The 17,578-nt window shown below is 42.8% G+C and overlaps 2 protein-coding genes and 1 pseudogene across 2 annotated transcripts; 1 reads left to right on the top strand and 2 right to left on the bottom strand.

Annotated features, from left to right (window-relative positions):
• Nucleotides 1–39: 39 nt before the first annotated feature.
• LOC146492547 (CD209 antigen-like protein A) lies at nt 40–7,027 on the bottom strand. The gene is made up of 5 exons (XM_085149265.1): nt 7,001–7,027; nt 1,903–1,995; nt 1,508–1,647; nt 1,147–1,253; nt 40–417 (listed from the first exon to the last, which is right to left on the bottom strand). Exons 2-5 carry the CDS (start codon nt 1,910–1,912, stop codon nt 297–299), a joined length of 378 nt encoding a protein of 125 aa, XP_085005391.1. The 5' UTR covers nt 1,913–1,995; nt 7,001–7,027; the 3' UTR covers nt 40–296.
• LOC146492545 (uncharacterized) lies at nt 3,340–17,539 on the bottom strand. Its single transcript, XM_085149266.1, has 3 exons — nt 17,219–17,539; nt 16,990–17,100; nt 3,340–6,193 (listed from the first exon to the last, which is right to left on the bottom strand). The coding sequence occupies exons 1-3, from the start codon at nt 17,361–17,363 to the stop codon at nt 6,081–6,083; spliced, it is 369 nt and encodes a 122-aa protein (XP_085005392.1). The 5' UTR covers nt 17,364–17,539; the 3' UTR covers nt 3,340–6,080.
• LOC146492546 (uncharacterized) lies at nt 13,944–15,268 on the top strand (annotated as a pseudogene).
• Nucleotides 17,540–17,578: the final 39 nt, after the last annotated feature.

Here is a 17,578-nt window from a genome sequence, read left to right as displayed (position 1 = left end):
AGGACCAACAGACTGATGAATAAACCAAGTAAACCAAAGTAAAGACAAGCTGCACTTTGACTTTTATTAGAACAATTTGCTGGAACTACAGAGTAATGAAGTACTTCAAGGTTTTGTGTGGATGACTTCCAACCTTACTGTACAGCACAGAGCACAGAGGGACAATATATGTAATCAATATATGATGCAGAATGAACAAGTAAAAACTGTAAGCTGAGTCTGAGGCTCATGCAGGACATTTCATAGTGAGGTGTCTTTGGTTGGATTATTCAAACATTTACATCAAAGCACCAAACTCATTTCTCACAGATGAAGGTCATTAAATCAGAATAATATGACCCTGTCCATCTCCCATCATCGTCACAGCAGATTCCACAGGAACCAGAATAAGGATTTGACCATCCTGTTCCCCAGAACCTGTCAGAGAGATCAAATCTGATATGAAACTGGACTAAACTCATAACTATTGTCACATTCATATAAATATGAGTCTCTTTTGGAATATTTCCAATATTTCCTGTATTTCTTTCCCAGGTTTCTCGCCCACTTTCCCTCCTTTAGACTTTTCTCTGAGAATCATCATGCACACTAAAACAGCTTTCAAGCTTTGATGAATATGAAATCTTCCTGCTGTAAAAATGGAGAATAAAAAGAAGTCAGAGCTGACTTTCTGCTGTTTGAAACTGTTTTGTCAGCTGTTTACAGACATCACTTTGAAATGTGTGTCTATCAGGTCATATTTACTGAAGCTTCTTCCTTCATATGTTCTGAAGTTTTACAAACACCAAAGAAGAAGAGACAGGAATTCTCTGAAACAGTTTTTGTTCTGTGAGAAAAGAAACATTACAGCACAAAAAACATGAAGACAAATTGAACAAAGTGAAATGTGTCGGTCGCTGCTTTGAACATGTTTCAATCCTGATTTCTTCAAACTGACTTGTTGTAACTGAACGTCATCACAGACTGCAGATGAAGAGAGTTCAAGCACAGCTGTTCATTCAAAGGAGGATTTCTGCTTTTCTTTACATTCAGTTTGTGGGGCTGTTGGAAAATAGCTCAACTCATGTATTGCTGATCTATCTTCCAAAACATCAATGTTTCACTTCTAAATAATAACTCTGGAATAGAAACAAACTAATGTCTCACGTTACTGTCAGCGGTGCTCCGTCCACCCATTCCCATTCATATCCTCCTGATGTCTGTTTGGATCTCAGACCAATCCAAGAGTATCCCCTGAATTTACTGACAAATTTCTGTTTGAGAAGAGACACAAATATTGTCTCCAGTCATAATTCAGCACTTCTGTTATAGTGACATCATCTTGTGAATATGTCTGAAGGAAGAATAAATGTGATGAAACTTTTCTTCCATTGTGCAGAAATCAGATAGAAATTCATCAGAGTGGAAACAGGAAGCAGGTCACAGACTGACAGCAGGTCAAAAACACAAGTAACAGATGACTGTCAGCTCCATCAAAGATCACACAGACATGAACAAACACACCCACCTGTTCCTCTTTGCTGTTTATCATCACCAGATCAGCTCCTTTATCCTGACAGTCTCTCCTGCTGTCAGACCAAGTTTTACTCTCACTGGATTTAAAGTAACAGCTGCTTCCAAATCTCGTCCATCCTTCATCACACTTCCCTTAAAGTCAAACACATGTTTTAAAGACAGACTTTGTGTCATGTTGTATCACATTAATCTTTGGTCCCTGTCATTTTCCCTGTAAATACTTCATTTAAACTCAGGTTTTCTCTCTTATTCATAATTAATTGAAACTTACATTTATACAGAGAAACTGTTACACAGCATCAAACATTTAGGATTCAAAACAAAGACACAATCAGGTTATCACTGTGTAACACTGATGTTTTCTATTAGTTATTCAAACTTTATTACCTTCTATCATCTTCTTCACTTCTTCCTGTAGCTGACTGTGGTTTTTACTCAGTTCATCATAACGGCTCTGTAACTGACTGTTACTCCAACCAACTGAAATATTTCAGTGAAATCAAAATAAAATAAAATAAAATGAGTGAAACATTGAACAGAAATAATCTTCTTCCTCTGCTTTGTCAAATATCAATAAGAGTCAGAAACTTGCAGCCATTGTTCTTTAACATGTCCTGTGGGTGGAGGTGTTAGAACTACAGGAAATCTGATGAGCTAAATACGTATCAACTGTGAACAAAAACCACTGACAAGATTCAGAATAATTGTTCTTCAGTGTGGAGGAAGAAGGTGAAGAATCAAACATCATTTCTACACCTGTAGTCAGAGATGTTATCTATATGCTTTGAAAGAATAGATTCTGACTCATGTGACATGTGCCTGTTCTCACTGAAAATATGTCTTTTTACATTCAGACAAAGCTGCTCTGAGGCTTCAACACTTCCTCATATCAAAGGTGTTTCCATGTGATCAGGTACTTCCTGTATTTGCTGTGGCAGAAGGACACGTTCTGGTTGTGAAGCTGCATGTTTGTTGGCTGCTGGGATTCAGTATCAGTCATACATTCATTTGCAGCCAAGATCCCATCTTTGTAGCTCAGACTGCTGAAGACTCACACTGACTGACTGCAGCATCTCATACAGCACACACAGCATAAGTGTCTATGATACAGTAACAGACTGAACTTTGACCTGTTGTTATGACTGTCGTCATATTTGTGTCATTTTGTGTAACTGCTGTGTTTTTCTGTCCTTCATGCAAAGCTCTGCATGCTGTGCCTCAGCTGTGACTGAATGAGAGGATGATAATGGGCATGTGCAGGTACTCTGCTGTGATTGGTGCACCAACATGCAGCCTAATGATTACATAAAGAGCCAAGATGGCCGCCGTCTGCAGAGGAGTCATTCAGCTTTTCCTTGTTCCAACCTGCCACACCTGTGCAGCTCTGTAATGGCTGCAGTTAATATCTACCAAACATCAGTGTAACAGCTGTTGAAATGCTAGTGTTTCACCACTAGGTGGAGCTATTGTGATGTTAATGTCATTAACACATTTTATTTTTGGATGTTTTTTTATGTTTTATGTTTTCTGAATCATGGGGAGGAAATGGAATTTGTTATGTTAGTTTCAGTTAGGTTTTTGTGTGTTTTACACCTTTTTGTGTTTTTGTGGGCTGATATTTAAGTTTCCCCTTTGTCTTGTTTAGGTAGGTCACTTTTTTGAGTTAGCAGTGTTGGTTGTTATCAGGTTTTGAGTAGACTTCTGTTACTCTGACATCTTTTATGGGCCCAAGATTTAGACTTTTTTGTATACTTTGACCAAATTTTTTTTGTAGTTGTTGTTTTTTTTACTCTAACCTGTGCCTGACTTTCCTTCACTGCTCGGTCCATCACAAGCTCTCACTGTTTCACTTTGAAGCAGGTTGTGTTATGGTCCTGTGATTTAGATTTTTTTGGCCTTTTCTATTTTTCTTTATGTAAGTTTGTTATTCTTGTTATTTTCTTCTCTTCATGTATGAGTTTTGTTATTTTTTATTTATTTTTATATATTATATTGTCAGTGTTCTGCCCTTTTGTGTAAAGTTTCTGTCAGTGTTGGAGCCATTTTATGTTTTTGGTGCTATTGTAATTTCTCAGCACTAGAGGGAGTAGTAGCCCTACTTGCCACTGTCGCCATAACCTTTTAATCCAGGTTCAGTGGTGCTCAGGTGTGATGAGATGGGACAGAGGCAAACAGTGTTTTGACTGTGTATCGGTGTGAATCAGGTCGTGTGAGAATATGGAAACTTGAGCTTGAGGCAAATGTTGGATCAATGTTATTGAAATTAGAATAATAAAGATTAAATTTTTAATTTCAAGCAAAAGATTAATGAACACTTACTTTGTACAGGTCAAAGCACCTGTCACTCATCTTCTTGATCTTCGATTAGCGATGTTTGGCCCTACAGTCCCTGATTTTGCCTTTGTTTGATTACTTTCTGTTTAACCTTTGTTTAACCTGCGTCTGCTGTGTTTGGTATTTAGTTTACTTTCTTTGTCTGTTTTTCTGTGATTAGGTTCAGCTGTGTTCCCCTCCTGTTTCATCTCTTTTTTGCTTCATTCCGCACGCGAGCCTTGTGTTTGCACTGAGCAGAGGGGGGAGGGGCGGTAGTTGCACTCGCAGCAGCACAGGAACAGAGCGGGAGGGAGAGAGAGAGAAAGTGAGCCAGGGACAACAACAATAGACAACATCATCACAATAGAAAGGTGTAGTAATGAAAATGAGTGACATCAAGAAAAGAAGCACAATCTGGAACCATTTATATTTCATTGACAGTACAAAGTGTGAGGACAAGAAAATAATTATTATAATATGATGTGTTAAATTTGTTCAGATCAGAGGAATAAGGAAGGATTGGTCTGTGTTTTAGTTTGGCTTAGCTGTAGCCTGAGAGTGTAATTGTTTAGAAGGAAAGGAATTTATGGACACTGGGTTCTGCTGCCATAGAAGGAGACAGGAAGCTACAGTTGGGGGTTGCTGATGCTGATGCTTGTACCTTTAATAAAACTCATAATTGTTATAAACTTAGAAGTAGGTTTGTAGGAGACCCTCCACCTTATCTGTAAATGTAAGACAACAAGAGGCCAATGGCCCAGTGGATGCAGAGTGGGAGTCTCAGTGTTTGTAACATGTTAACTGTGTTTTCTATGTTGTGTAGAGGAATTTGGTGTAGCTTGAGTGAGATTACTTTTATGACCCCCTGGAAGTCACGTATACAGACACACAGACACAAAGTGCTTTGACTGTTACGACACACCCACACCTACATGCACACTCACTCACGTACACACGGGTACGCGCACACACAGGCACTCACGTGCTCGTGCATACACACAGACACAGAGTTTGCAGCACACCGTGGGGGTTTTATGATGGGGTCACTTCTATAAAGCTGGCTGTAACAGACAAAGGAGTGAAGATCTGCAGAGGGACACTGGCCTTGCACGTCTTCCCTTCTAGAAGATGCATGCTTAAATGAAGACGAATAAAGATGAATAAAGGTTTTGTGAAATGACTACTGAGTTCTGGTGCCGTCTCTGGATGCCTGAGGAATAAAAAGAACCGGGGTGAAACTGATTTTGCATTAAAAGGCAGAGTGTAGAGTCTGCAAGAAAAGGATATCATATAGAGCCGGCACCACAAACAACCTGCACAGGCACCTGAGAACTGTCCACCGCCTAAACCAACGCAGAGCTCTGTTAAACAGTTTTTGCAGAAGTCTGTGACCCCAGCAAGACAGAACTCAATTGATAAAGAGCTGGCAAAAATGATTGCACTTTCAGAAAGTTTATTCATGCACTGAATCCTATGTATGCAATTCCAAGCAGGAAAACACTCTCCCAAAACATCATCCCGGGCCTATATGACAGAGAACGTGCATCTTCTTTTTGTTTTGCATGTTAATTTATATTTTGTTGTGTTGTGGGGTTTTTTGTTGTTGTTTCACTTTAAATTTGTTTAAAAGGTAAAAGCTGAAAACTTAAATCGTTAAAACTGGAATTGTAAATAGTTGGTTTTTGTATTTTATAATTATAGGCTGAGCTGCCTATAATAAACATACATAAATAAATATTTTTTTAAATTAGTAATTCATTTTGTGCATAATTTTACATTGTTGTTAATAATTAATTAATTAAACCAACAAAACAACCTAAAGAGAGGGTTGGGAGCCAAAAGAGCCGGTTCTCTAAAAAGAGACGGAATTCCCATCACTAGTATTCATTCCCATTGTTTCCCTCGCCCTTTGTCCAGTCGTCTCACTAGCTGTGCTGTTCCTACTCTTTTTGTCTGTTTTCTTTCTTATGGACTTTAATGCTTCTTGTTTCCGGACCATCTGTACTTTACTGGAATAAACACACTTTATGTTTAACATTTGTCCATCATGTTCTGCATTTGGGTCCTGAAGCTTCCACCTCACCGTGGACAACATAACCTGATAGTTTGTAGGGCTGAGCTGCCTTTGACTTTGAACAGTTTTCTCCTGATTATGTTAGTTTGGGAGGTCAGCAGCTGTAACTTGTTTTGTTTCTTTTTATCAGATTATCTTTACACAAGAACCTGATTTAAAACATAAAATTAACCCACTTTCAAATACAGTCATCTCCAACTTTATTAAGTATTAATAGTTTCTTACCTTCCATCTTGTCCTTCAGCTTCAATTCTTTCTGCAGCTGCTCTTTTTCCAAACTCACTAAAATATCTGGTTAGAAATGCAACAAAACAGGAAATTAATTTCAAATTTCAAATCATTCCACTTTCCCAGATGGACTTTTTTATTCTCACTTTAGATGAATGAAGCTAACATTAGCTTGTTAGCTAGCTGTTTAATACACCAAGTGAACTAACTAGTCGCACAATGACAGACGGCCACTGTCTAACATAGTGTGACTGCACCTGCATCAGTCTGCAGCAGATGCTGCTGCCTGTCTGCTTTGTTGATATAATCACAGAATCACCGTGTTGAGTGAAGAGTTTGAAGGTTTCCCCGAACATTCACTCCACCTCCACAACACACACAAGATATGAGCCAGGAATCATGCACACAGACACACACCTGCTAATCAGTGCTAAGTAACAGACTCATGAAATACTAGAAGCTCAGTCAGCAAAACCAACGTGTTGGTCAGGCTGTACCACACAGCAGCTCATATTATTGATCAGAGAATTCCATTTAAAATGCCACCGTGCAGTTTTTATGAAGAGGAAACTATCCTTAAAGACCAAAACTCATTTGGTCCTGAATGGAAACATGTTTTTAATGCAGCAAAGGTGCTCATTTTAACATGGGAGTCTGTGGGGACTGACTCACTTTCAGCATAAGCCTCCAGTGGTCATTAAAGGAACTGCAGTTTTTGCTCCTTCTGTGTTGGCTTCATGTACTTCCTGTATTTGCTGTGGCAGAAGGACACGTTCTGGTTGTGAAGCTGCATGTTTGTTGGCTGCTGGGATTCAGTATCAGTCATACATTCATTTGCAGGAGAAGTTCAAAGGTTGTATCTCATCTTACAGCATATGGACAGGATGATGATCCCAGCTAACAAAGTCAAGTCAGTCAAAGTTCAATTTCAATTCAATTCAATTCAATTTTATTTATATAGCGCCAAATCACAACAAAAGTCGCCTCAAGGCGCTTCATAGATACAGAGCAAAACCCAACAATCATATGACCCCCTATGAGCAAGCACTTTGGCGACAGTGGGAAGGAAAAACTCCCTTTTAACAGGAAGAAACCTCCGGCAGAACCAGGCTCAGGGAGGGGCGGGGCCATCTGCTGCGGCCGGTTGGGGTGAGAGAAGGAAGACAGGATAAAAGACATGCTGTGGAAGAGAGACAGAGGTTAATAACAGATATGATTCAACACAGAGAGGTCTGTTAATACATAGAGAGCGAGAAAGGTGACTGGAAAGGAAAAACTCAATGCATCATGGGAATCCCCCGGCAGCCTACATCTATTGCAGCATAACTAAGGGAGGATTCAGGGTCACCTGGTCCAGCCCTAACTATATGCTTTAGCAAAAAGGAAAGTTTTAAGCCTAATCTTAAAAGTAGAGATAGTGTCTGTCTCCCGAATCCAAACTGGAAGCTGGTTCCACAGAAGAGGGGCCTGAAAACTGAAGGCTCTCCCTCCCATTCTACTTTTAAATACTCTAGGAACAACAACTAGGCCTGAAGAGCGAGAGCGAAGTGCTCTAATAGGGTGATATGGTACTACAAGGTCATTAAGATAAGATGGGGCCTGATTATTTAAGACCTTGTATGTGAGGAGCAGGATTTTGAATTCAATTCTGGATTTAACAGGAAGCCAATGAAGGGAAGCCAAAACAGGAGAAATATGCTCTCTCTTTCTTTCTAGTCCCTCTCAGTACTCTTGCTGCAGCATTTTGAATTAGCTGAAGGCTTTTCAGTGAGTTTTTTGGACATCCTGATAATAATGAATTACAGTTGTCCAGCCTGGAAGTAATAAATTCATGAACTAGTTTTTCAGCGTCACTCTGAGACAGGATATTTCTAATTTTAGAGATGTTGCGCAAATGGAAGAACGCAGTCTTACATATTTGTCTAATATGAGCGTTGAAGGACATATCCTGGTCAAAAATGACTCCAAGGTTCCTCACAGTGTTACTGGAGGCCAAGGTAATGCCATCCAGAGTAAGAATCTGGTTAGATACCATATTTCTAAGCTTTTCAGCGCCGAGTACAATGACCTCAGTTTTATCTGAGTTAAGAAGCAGAAAGTTAGTGGCCATCCAAGTCTTTATGTCTTTAAGACATTCCTGCAGTTTAACTAATTGGTGTGTGTTATCTGGCTTCATGGACAGATAGAGCTGGGTGTCATCTGCATAGCAGTGAAAATGTATGCTATGTCTTCTAATGATGCTGCCTAGGGGAAGCATGTATAATGTAAACAGAATTGGTCCTAGCACTGAACCCTGTGGAACTCCATAATTAACCTCAGTGTGTGAAGAGGACTCTCCATTTACATGCACAAATTGGAGTCTATTAGATAGATATGATACAAACCACTGCAGTGCAATACCTGTAATACCTACAGCATGTTCTAATCGCTCTAATAGGATATTATGGTCAACAGTATCGAATGCTGCACTAAGGTCAAGAAGGACAAGCACAGAGATGAGTCCACTGTCAGAGGCCATAAGAAGATCATTTGTAACCTTCACTAAAGCTGTTTCTGTGCTGTGATGAACTCTGAAACCTGACTGAAACTCTTCAAATAAACCATTCCTCTGCAGATGATCTGTTAGCTGTTTGACAACTACTCTTTCAAGGATTTTTGATATGAAAGGAAGGTTGGAGATTGGCCTATAATTAGCTAAGACTGCTGGGTCTAGAGATGGCTTTTTGAGTAAAGGTTTAACTGCAGCCACCTTGAAGGCCTGTGGTACATAGCCGATTATTAGAGATAGGTTGATCATATATAAGATCGAAGAATTAATCAATGGCAGGACTTCTTTGAGCAGTTTTGTGGGAATGGGGTCTAAAAGACACGTTGATGGTTTGAGATCAGAGATGAGATAGCCTTTATTTGTCAGTTGCAGGTCTTTTGCCCACAACCGAGATGACAGACCTTGCCGACCGTACATACAATACACAAACATCACATTGGGGAGACAGGTCAGGCTAGGTAGCGAGGAAAAAAAACATCGAAATGTGTAACACAAAAGGATAATACAGGAATGCACAGATATCAACACACCATAGCACAATAAACACAGACTAGCAACATGGGAAAGAGTTCCAGTGTGTACATCTGATCTGGGACCGCTGCAATCTTTCGACTGCGCCTCCAACTGACCCGAAGTCCACATCAGAGGGGAGGTAAGCGTTGGAGGTGGCGTTGGATCCGGGGTAGGGAGGGTGATGCGTCAGTGAGTGCTTATCAGTATCAGTACATGTATGTGTGTGCGTATCGATAGTTCAGCTGAGACAGTGTCCTTCGCCCTGCCAGGCTAAGTAAACAGTCTTCCAGCCAACCCAGGTGGCCTTGCATGGAATGGGAAGGAACAGACTAAACACAGTCGTTATCAGGGTGTTTTGTTCAGCTCCGGCCTTGTAGCTGGCGCCGAGAGGGTATCCGCATAAGTGATGTTATTTTTTTACTTTAGTGCGAACAGCTCATATGAATTTCAAAGCAGTTCTACAGTCCAACACTGGTCCCATTGGAGAGCCGCGAGCTTCGCCATACTTGCTTTCTGTGATGTTGTCATTTCTTGTGCTCAAGGAGCCGATTTCTGAGAACTCACGGCAGTGTGCCTCCCCGAGATGTCATCCAATTTTGCGCCCAGAGATGTTATTCCGGGCTAGCCCTTCCGAGATGTAATCCAGTCTGCAGTCAGAGATCTTATTCTGAGTATTCACAGCAGCCGTAGCCTCTCCAAGATCTTATCCGTGCTGACTCAATGAGCCCATTTTGAGAAACTCACGCCTCTCCCATCGTTCCAATCCCAGCGGGCAGCCTTGTGGGGGTTTGAACAGCCGGTTCCGCTTTCTTAATTCTTCGATAAGTCAGGGCCAAGCCAGCTCCGATCCGCCAGAACCCTGTTACCATGGTTCCGAATAGGTAGATATCTTCAGCACTCAGGCTCACCCAAGCCCAAACTTCTCGTTGAGAAAGGGGTGTCAATTGCATTTAGGGACCAGTTGATCCAATCCATAATTCCTCTTTTAGGTTTTAGAGAACAGACTGTGAGAGAATGTTCCAGGGAAAATACAAAAAAACCCCACGAGACTAGACAAGGACATAAGCAGGGAAGATAAGGGAGAGGAGAAAAGTGCGTCCGCCTCCTCCGAGAGCCAAAGAAGAAGAGGAGGAAGTAATTATTGAAGATAACTCAGAAAGCTCAATTGGAGAAAAAGAGTCTAACTTAACATCAATGGTACTAAGAGTAGCTGTAGATAATATTACATCTGTGGGATGATTATTGGTAATTTTTTCTCTAATGATAAAAATTTTATTTGTGAAGAAGTTCATGAAGTCATCACTAGTTAACGTTAAAGGGATGGTTGGCTCAAAAGAGCTCTGACTGTTTGTCAGCCTGGCTACAGTGCTGAAGAGAAACCTGGGGTTCTTCAATCAGTGATGAGTAGTAAGCTGTTCTGGCTTTGCGGAGGGCTTTCTTATAAAGCAACAAACTATTTCTCCAGGCTAAATGATGATCCTCTAAATTTGTGACACGCCATTTCCTCTAAATTTGTGACACGCCATGGAGAGTCATCTCCATCTCGTAATCTGGAGATGACTCTCCAGATTACGAGTCATCTGCTTTAGGGTACGTGTTTGAGAATTATACCACGGGGTCAGGTACTTCTGATTAGAGACCTTAGTTTTCACTGGAGCTACAGTATCCAGAGTCGTACGTAGTGAGGAGGTGAAATTATTAACAAGATAATCGACCTCTGTTGGGGTAGCGTTCAGATAGCTGCTCTGCTCTATGTTGGTACAGGGCATTGACGATGATAACAGTGGCTGGATTATATTCTTAAACTTAGTTACAGCGCTTTCAGAAAGACATCTACTTTGATAAAGTCCACTCTCCACTGCTGCATAATCAATTATTGTAAATGTAAATGTTATCAAGAAATGATCAGAGAGGAGAGGCTTTTCAGGAAACACTGTTAAATGTTCAGTTTCTATGCCATATGTTAAAACAAGATCTAGAGTTTGATTAAAGTGGTGGGTGGGTTCTTTTACATTTTGAGAGAAACCAATTGAGTCTAAAAACAGATTAAATGCCACCAGATCCTTGATTCTCTCCAGGTGGGGCTCTGTCTGGTCCTGCAGCTCTCCCCACCGATGGCGCAACGTCGCTGCCTGCTCCCGTTGAGTGGCCGCCCGCGCTGGCCACCATTGAGAGTTTACAGTATGAGTGATTTCAGGAATCTGATGGCTTGCAGGAAAAAGCTATCTCACAGTCTGGAGTATCAGGCCCCAATACTGCGATAGCGGTTGCCGGATGGGAGGAGGGGTCAAGTAAGATGCAGGAGGCCTTACTGATGCAGCGTTTGTGAAAGATGCCCTGTAGCAGAGGGAGAGACGTTCCAGTGATCTTGGCAGCTGCATTGACGATCCGATGTAGCTGGCTGAGGTCGCCGACTTTGCAGTTTCCCGAACCACACGGAGATGCAGCTGGTCAGGAGCTCGCTATGGTGCTCCTGTAGAACATGGTGAGGGTGGGAGGAGGGAGGTTGGCCTGTTTCAGGCATCTCAGGAAGTGGAGGCGCTGCTGGCCCTTTTTGGTGATGGAGGTGGTGTTGGTGGTCCAGATGAGGTCGTCTGAGATGTGAACTCCCAGGAACTTGATGCTGTTAACAGTCTCTACGTGGAACCGTGGATGCTGAGTGGTGTGTGGGTGGAGCGAGTCTTCTTGAAGTTGACAATCATCTCCTTGGTTTCGTCCACATTCAGTGACAGGTTGTTCTTGCTGCACCAGAACTCCAGCTGCTGAACCTCATCTCTGTACGCTGACGTTGTGTTGCTGCTGATGAGTCCAACCACGGTTGTGTCATCATCAAACTTGATGATTGGTTCGAGCTGTGTAGGGCGGTGCAATCGTGTGTCAGTAGCGTGAACAACAGTGGGCTGAGAACACCGCCCTGAGGAGCTCCTGTGTTGTTGCCGATTACGGACGGACTGATGCCTCTCTGACAGGAAATCCAGTATCCAGTAGCCGAGAGAAGTGCTCAATCCCAACTTGCTGAGTTTGTCAAACAGTTTTTGGGGGATAATGGTGCTGAATGCTGAGATCAAGTCAATGAACACCATTCTGACATAGGGGTCTTTCTTGTGCCGGTGGGCCAGGGAGAGGTGAAGTGGAGTGGAAATAGCATCCTCGGTCGACCTGTTCAGCCAGTATGCAAATTGCAGTGGATCCAGTGAGCAGGGGAGGTTGCTTTTCACATGTGCCATGACAAGTCTCTCGAAGCACTTCATGATGATGGGGGTCAGGGCGATGAAATTCAGGCAGGATGCTGAGGATTTCTTTGGCACCGGGATAATGGTGGTGGACTTAAAGCATGCTGGGATGATCATCTGGTTCAGCGATGAATTGAAAATGTCTGTGAAGACATCGGCCAGCTCATCAGCACAGTCTCTCAGCACGCAACCTGGGATGTTGTCTGGTCCAGCAACTTTCCGTGGGTTGACCTTGGTGAAAGTTCTCCTCAGGTCAGCTGCAGGCAGAGAGATGGTATGGTCGGTGGTGGTGGGCATGGCTTTCTTTGCTTGTGTGTTGTTCAGTGCATCAAACCATGCGTAGAACTTGTTCAGCTCCTCAGGAAACCACGTTTCCGTGAGGATGAAAACACAAAAGTTCTTAACTTTGTGCTGGGTCGAATGCTGGAGCCAAAGATAATCGATTTAACTGTCCAGGGAGCAAACGCTGGAGAGCGGGATGGATGGAAGTGCCCGGCGGAACAGGTTAGCCTTTAGCCTAGCGCTAGCACCAACACGCTTTCCTCGCTTTTGTTTACGTGCAAAGCGTCTCGCTGCCTCGGTGGGCGGTGGGGGAGTTAACAAACCCAGACTCCGAAGTTTCTCTGTCGGCAGATTAGTCATGGAAATTGTGCTGTTTTCACTGATTCTGATCAGAAATTGTCTATTGTAGGTCGTACGCATCGTGCCTCGGTCTTGAAAAAAGACAAAACAAAACAAAAAAAATCAGCGGCTGCCTGCTCATGGCGCCGCCGGTGTTTTTGAGGAGGCACAGCACTGTGCTACACTCACCCAGTGTAGCACATCTGAAAGAGCCCTTCTGGAGTGAAGGAGGATTCTGAGTCTGTGGTCCTGTTAGAAAGCAGTGTGGATGTTTCTAACCACAAACACAGAATGACCTCTAGAACAAACAAGTGTGTGATTTTGACCATTTTACAAGTTAAAAATCATGCAACTGCTAAATTAACACATCTCAAATTCATTATTTTCCTGAAATTGGTTTATTCTTCATGTACTAAATTTTGGGACATGTGTAATGAATAGGAAAAAAAATTACAACCACTTAAATCAAGAACCACGGAAGGTTCCTCTGGGTTGTCCTTCACTTGGTGTTCGCCCTCTCTGAGTATCACTTCCTGTTCCTGTTATGGTAAATGGCCTGTATTTATATAGCGCTTTACTAGTCCCTAAGGACCCCAAAGCGCTTTACACATCCAGTCATCCACCCATTCACACACTGGTGATGGCAGCTACATTGTAGTCACAGGCACCCTGGGGTGCACTGACAAAAGCGAGGCTGCCGGACACTGGCACCACCGGGCCCTCTGACCACCACCAGTAGGCAACGGGTGAAGTGTCTTGCCCAAGGACACAACGACCGAGACAGTCCAAGCCGGGGCTCGAACCGGCAACCTTCCGATTACAGGGCGAACTCCCAACTCTTGAGCCACGATCGCCCGATATATACATACGTACATACATACATATATAACACGCTAATTATATTTACAGTATTCACTCACTGTGTCTTTACTTTTTAGCGTAGCTTAGCTCGTAGCCAACTCGCTACCAGCATGGCCTCTTCACCCGTCCCTGCTGCACTTTCCTGCTCATTATATCAGAATTTTAGTTACTCCTCAACCTCCTTTAGCAGTAATGATACCTGTAATAACTGTAGCCTATTTGCAGCTCTGGAGGCCAGGATCATTGAATTGGAGATTCGGCTTCACACCCTTGAAAAATCTGTAGCTAGACATGGCCATGTAGCCGATGCAGCCACAGGTACCGTTGGCCCTAGTAGCTGTCCCACGGCAGACTGCCCCGAGCAGCTGGGGAAACAAGATGGCTGGGTGACGGTGAGGAGGAAGTGTAGTCCTAAATAGAATACCCAGGTACACCACCAGCCTTTTCTGTGTCTAACGGTTTTTCCCCACTCAGTAAAACAACCAGCAGGGGTCAAACTCTGGTAATTGGTGATTCTGTTCTCAGACATGTGAAGCGAGAGACACAAACAACCATAGTCAATTGTCTTCCAGGGGCCAGAGCAGGCGACATTGAGGAAATGTAAAACTGCTGGGGAAGGGTAAACATGAATTCAGTAAAATTGTAATTCACGTCGACAGTAATGACACCCGGTTACGCCAGTCGGAGGTCACTAAAATCAATATTGAATTGGTGTGTAACTTTGCCAAAACAATGTTGGACTCTGTAGTTTTCTCTGGTCCCCTCCCCAATCAGACCAGGAGGGACATGTTTAGCCGCATGTTCTCCTTAAATTGCTGGCTGTCTGAGTGGTGTCGAAAAAACAATGTGGGCTTCATAAAAAACTGGCAAACCTTCTGGAGGAAACCTGGTCTTGTTCCCACTCCACTTTGGATGGAGCAGCTCTCATTTCTAGAAATATAGACAAATTTAGTAAATGCCCCAGACCATGGCTATCCAGATTTGGGACCAGGAAGCAGAGTTGCAGTGTTACACGCCTCTCTGCAGCTTCCCTCCTCCTGTTACCCCCCAAAAAAAACCCATCTCCATAGAGACTGTGTCAGCTTCCAAAAAGACATAAAACAAACTAAAAACCAGCAAAAAATGACTAAAACATAAAAAATCACAAAGAAAGAACAATACAGTATCCACATCTGAACCAAAGAGTAAAACAGTGAAATGTGGAAATATTAAATATTAGGTCTCTCTCCTCCAAGTCTCTGTTAGTACATGACTTAATACATGACTTAAATTCCATAATGTTCAAAATCAGCACGATGGGAACTGAAGAGTAATGTTTCTCTACTTCCAGGTAGAGACAGAGATCGAAGCGACTACATATGAGAGCACATCAAGCCTGACATATGATTTAGTATTAAATACATTAGGTTACATAAAACTGGAGCCAGCTGTGATATTCAAAGTGATACGTGACGAGTGAATCCTTTCCAGTGTGTCCTCAGCTTTAGCTGCTGGTAGTTAGCCACTAACGTTTAGGGATGGGTACCGGTATCCGGTGCCAATATGGCACCAGTTCTGACATAAACGGTAGTAACCAGACCGAAATGCAGCGCACATTTCGGGGCTTTATTTTGGTGCTTTTTTTTCCTAAGATGTCATACGCTTTGGATTCTAGCCAAACATTTTATGTTTCCGAGGATAGTAGGCGGGCCCAGGTACGTACGTTCTTTTAGAGCAGAGCTACAGATTAAAAACGCCCAAAGCAAAGCGGTCAAAGTCTGGCTGTACTTCACAGCAAAAGATTCAAACTCAGCAGCTGCAACAAGTGCTTTAAGGTGATACTGTGATACTGTCAAAGGAGGTAACACCTCGAATCTGATGAAACACCTGGTGACGTATAGCATTTTGTTAAAAGCCGCGAAATGCGCCGTATTCGATAGCTTGCTGCGAGACCTCACACCGTGCACATCTACTGCGGGTGTGGTGCCTGTTATCGGACCCGGAGTTAGCAACATCCCCCAAAGACCCGAAGAGGACAGTCCTGGCCCCTAGCCCTGTAGTAGAAATGATGACGGATGATGATGCAGCAGCAGCCGTTCTTCTCTGCGTGAGTAGCTTAATGTTGTTCGTGTGTAATTTACGTTGAGTAGGCTAACCACGTTATTACATTAATGCATGTAAGGTGAACTAGCAAACACCATCATAGCTACATGCAGCTGTCTTCTTGTTTGATGGCAGATACTCCCTTCACCCTGGCCAAAAAGGCTAAAATGACCAAAGAAAAAGTGGAAAACAGCTAAACATGAGAGGTTTTTGGACAAAGTTTGTGTTTTTTCCATTGTTTAAGCTGCTTCCAGCCAAGAGTGATACCATAAATCCCCTATAGCTGCAGAAAAGGCTAACATTGTTATCTTTTTACAAAAAAACAGCTGAACATGAGAGGTTTTTGGACATATTTTGTGTTCTCCATTCTTAAAGCACCGGTTCGAGCACCGTTTAAGCACCGGCACCGTTTCAAAAGTACCAGTTTGGTACTGTATCGGATAAAACCTAAACGATACCCATCCCTACTAATGTTAAAGGGTTATGGTAAATGGCCTGTATTGTATAGTGCTTTACTAGTCCCTAAGGACCCCAAAGCGCTTTACACATCCAGTCATTCACACACTGGTGATGACAGCTACATTGTAGCCACAGCCACCCTGGGGCGCACTGACAGAGGCGAGGCTGCCGGACACTGGCGCCACCGGGCCCTCTGACCACCAGAGGGAAGTGTCTTGCAAGGACACAACGACCAAGACTGTCCAAAATAGGCAAACTCCCAACTCTTGAGCCACGATAGCCTCAAGCTTGTCTTTAGTTAATTTAATTTAGTGTAGATCCCATCGGTTAGCTGGGCCCCAGCACATTTTTAACCAGCCTGTAGGTAGTGAACATATTTCAGCAGTAGTGTAACATATATAAGAAAACTCTGCAGAGTGACTGTTTCTAACTGTAACATGAAGAGAGAACAGGAAGTAAACAGAATCAGGTCAACAACATCAAATAATTTCCCTTAAAATGTTAAAAATCACAAATCTAACATGATAAATAAAGTTGCTCACAGCGTGTTGAGATTCCAGCCAGAATCAGCAGATACAGCACTCCCAGGGTCACTTCAAACGCTCTGAAGCAGCTGCTGCCCACAGCTGGAAGCTTTCTCTGGGTGTGTTCAGCTACAGAGAAAATACACAAAGAGTCCATTCATGGAGCACTAATGAGGGACTCTGGAGCTCCTTCTTCTTCCTCCCTTTTATTATCTGTAGTTTGTATTTTTAGTTCTTTCCTACTTACCAGCTTCTTGTAATCCACCAGCAGCGTTCTGCTCTCCATCGTCTAACATCTCCACCTCGATTTGCTCTCTTCCTCTTCCATCCTCATGGGTCCCTCTGCTGTATTTCACCCTGGAGTCATGGACACCTTGAGTTTGTGTCGACATCTTAAGCTAAGAAGATATTTGACCGTCCGTCACTGTCTGCCTGTTTCTTTGAGTCAGGCAGCTTTGAACTGAAAATATCCAGGAAGTCAAACCAGAAGAGAGCCACAGTTTTCCTGTCACGTCATGATGTGTGAAACGCTGAGTTATTTATGAGCACTAACAGCATCCAACAAGATCTGAAGTTCAGTTCACTTCAAATGCAAAACTTTTAAATG

This window comes from Neolamprologus multifasciatus, chromosome 22, assembly GCF_963576455.1.
Source record: "Neolamprologus multifasciatus chromosome 22, fNeoMul1.2, whole genome shotgun sequence".
NCBI lineage: Eukaryota > Metazoa > Chordata > Actinopteri > Cichliformes > Cichlidae > Neolamprologus > Neolamprologus multifasciatus.
The sequence above is the reverse complement of the archived record's forward strand: the minus strand, read 5'-3'. Positions and strand labels throughout refer to the sequence as shown.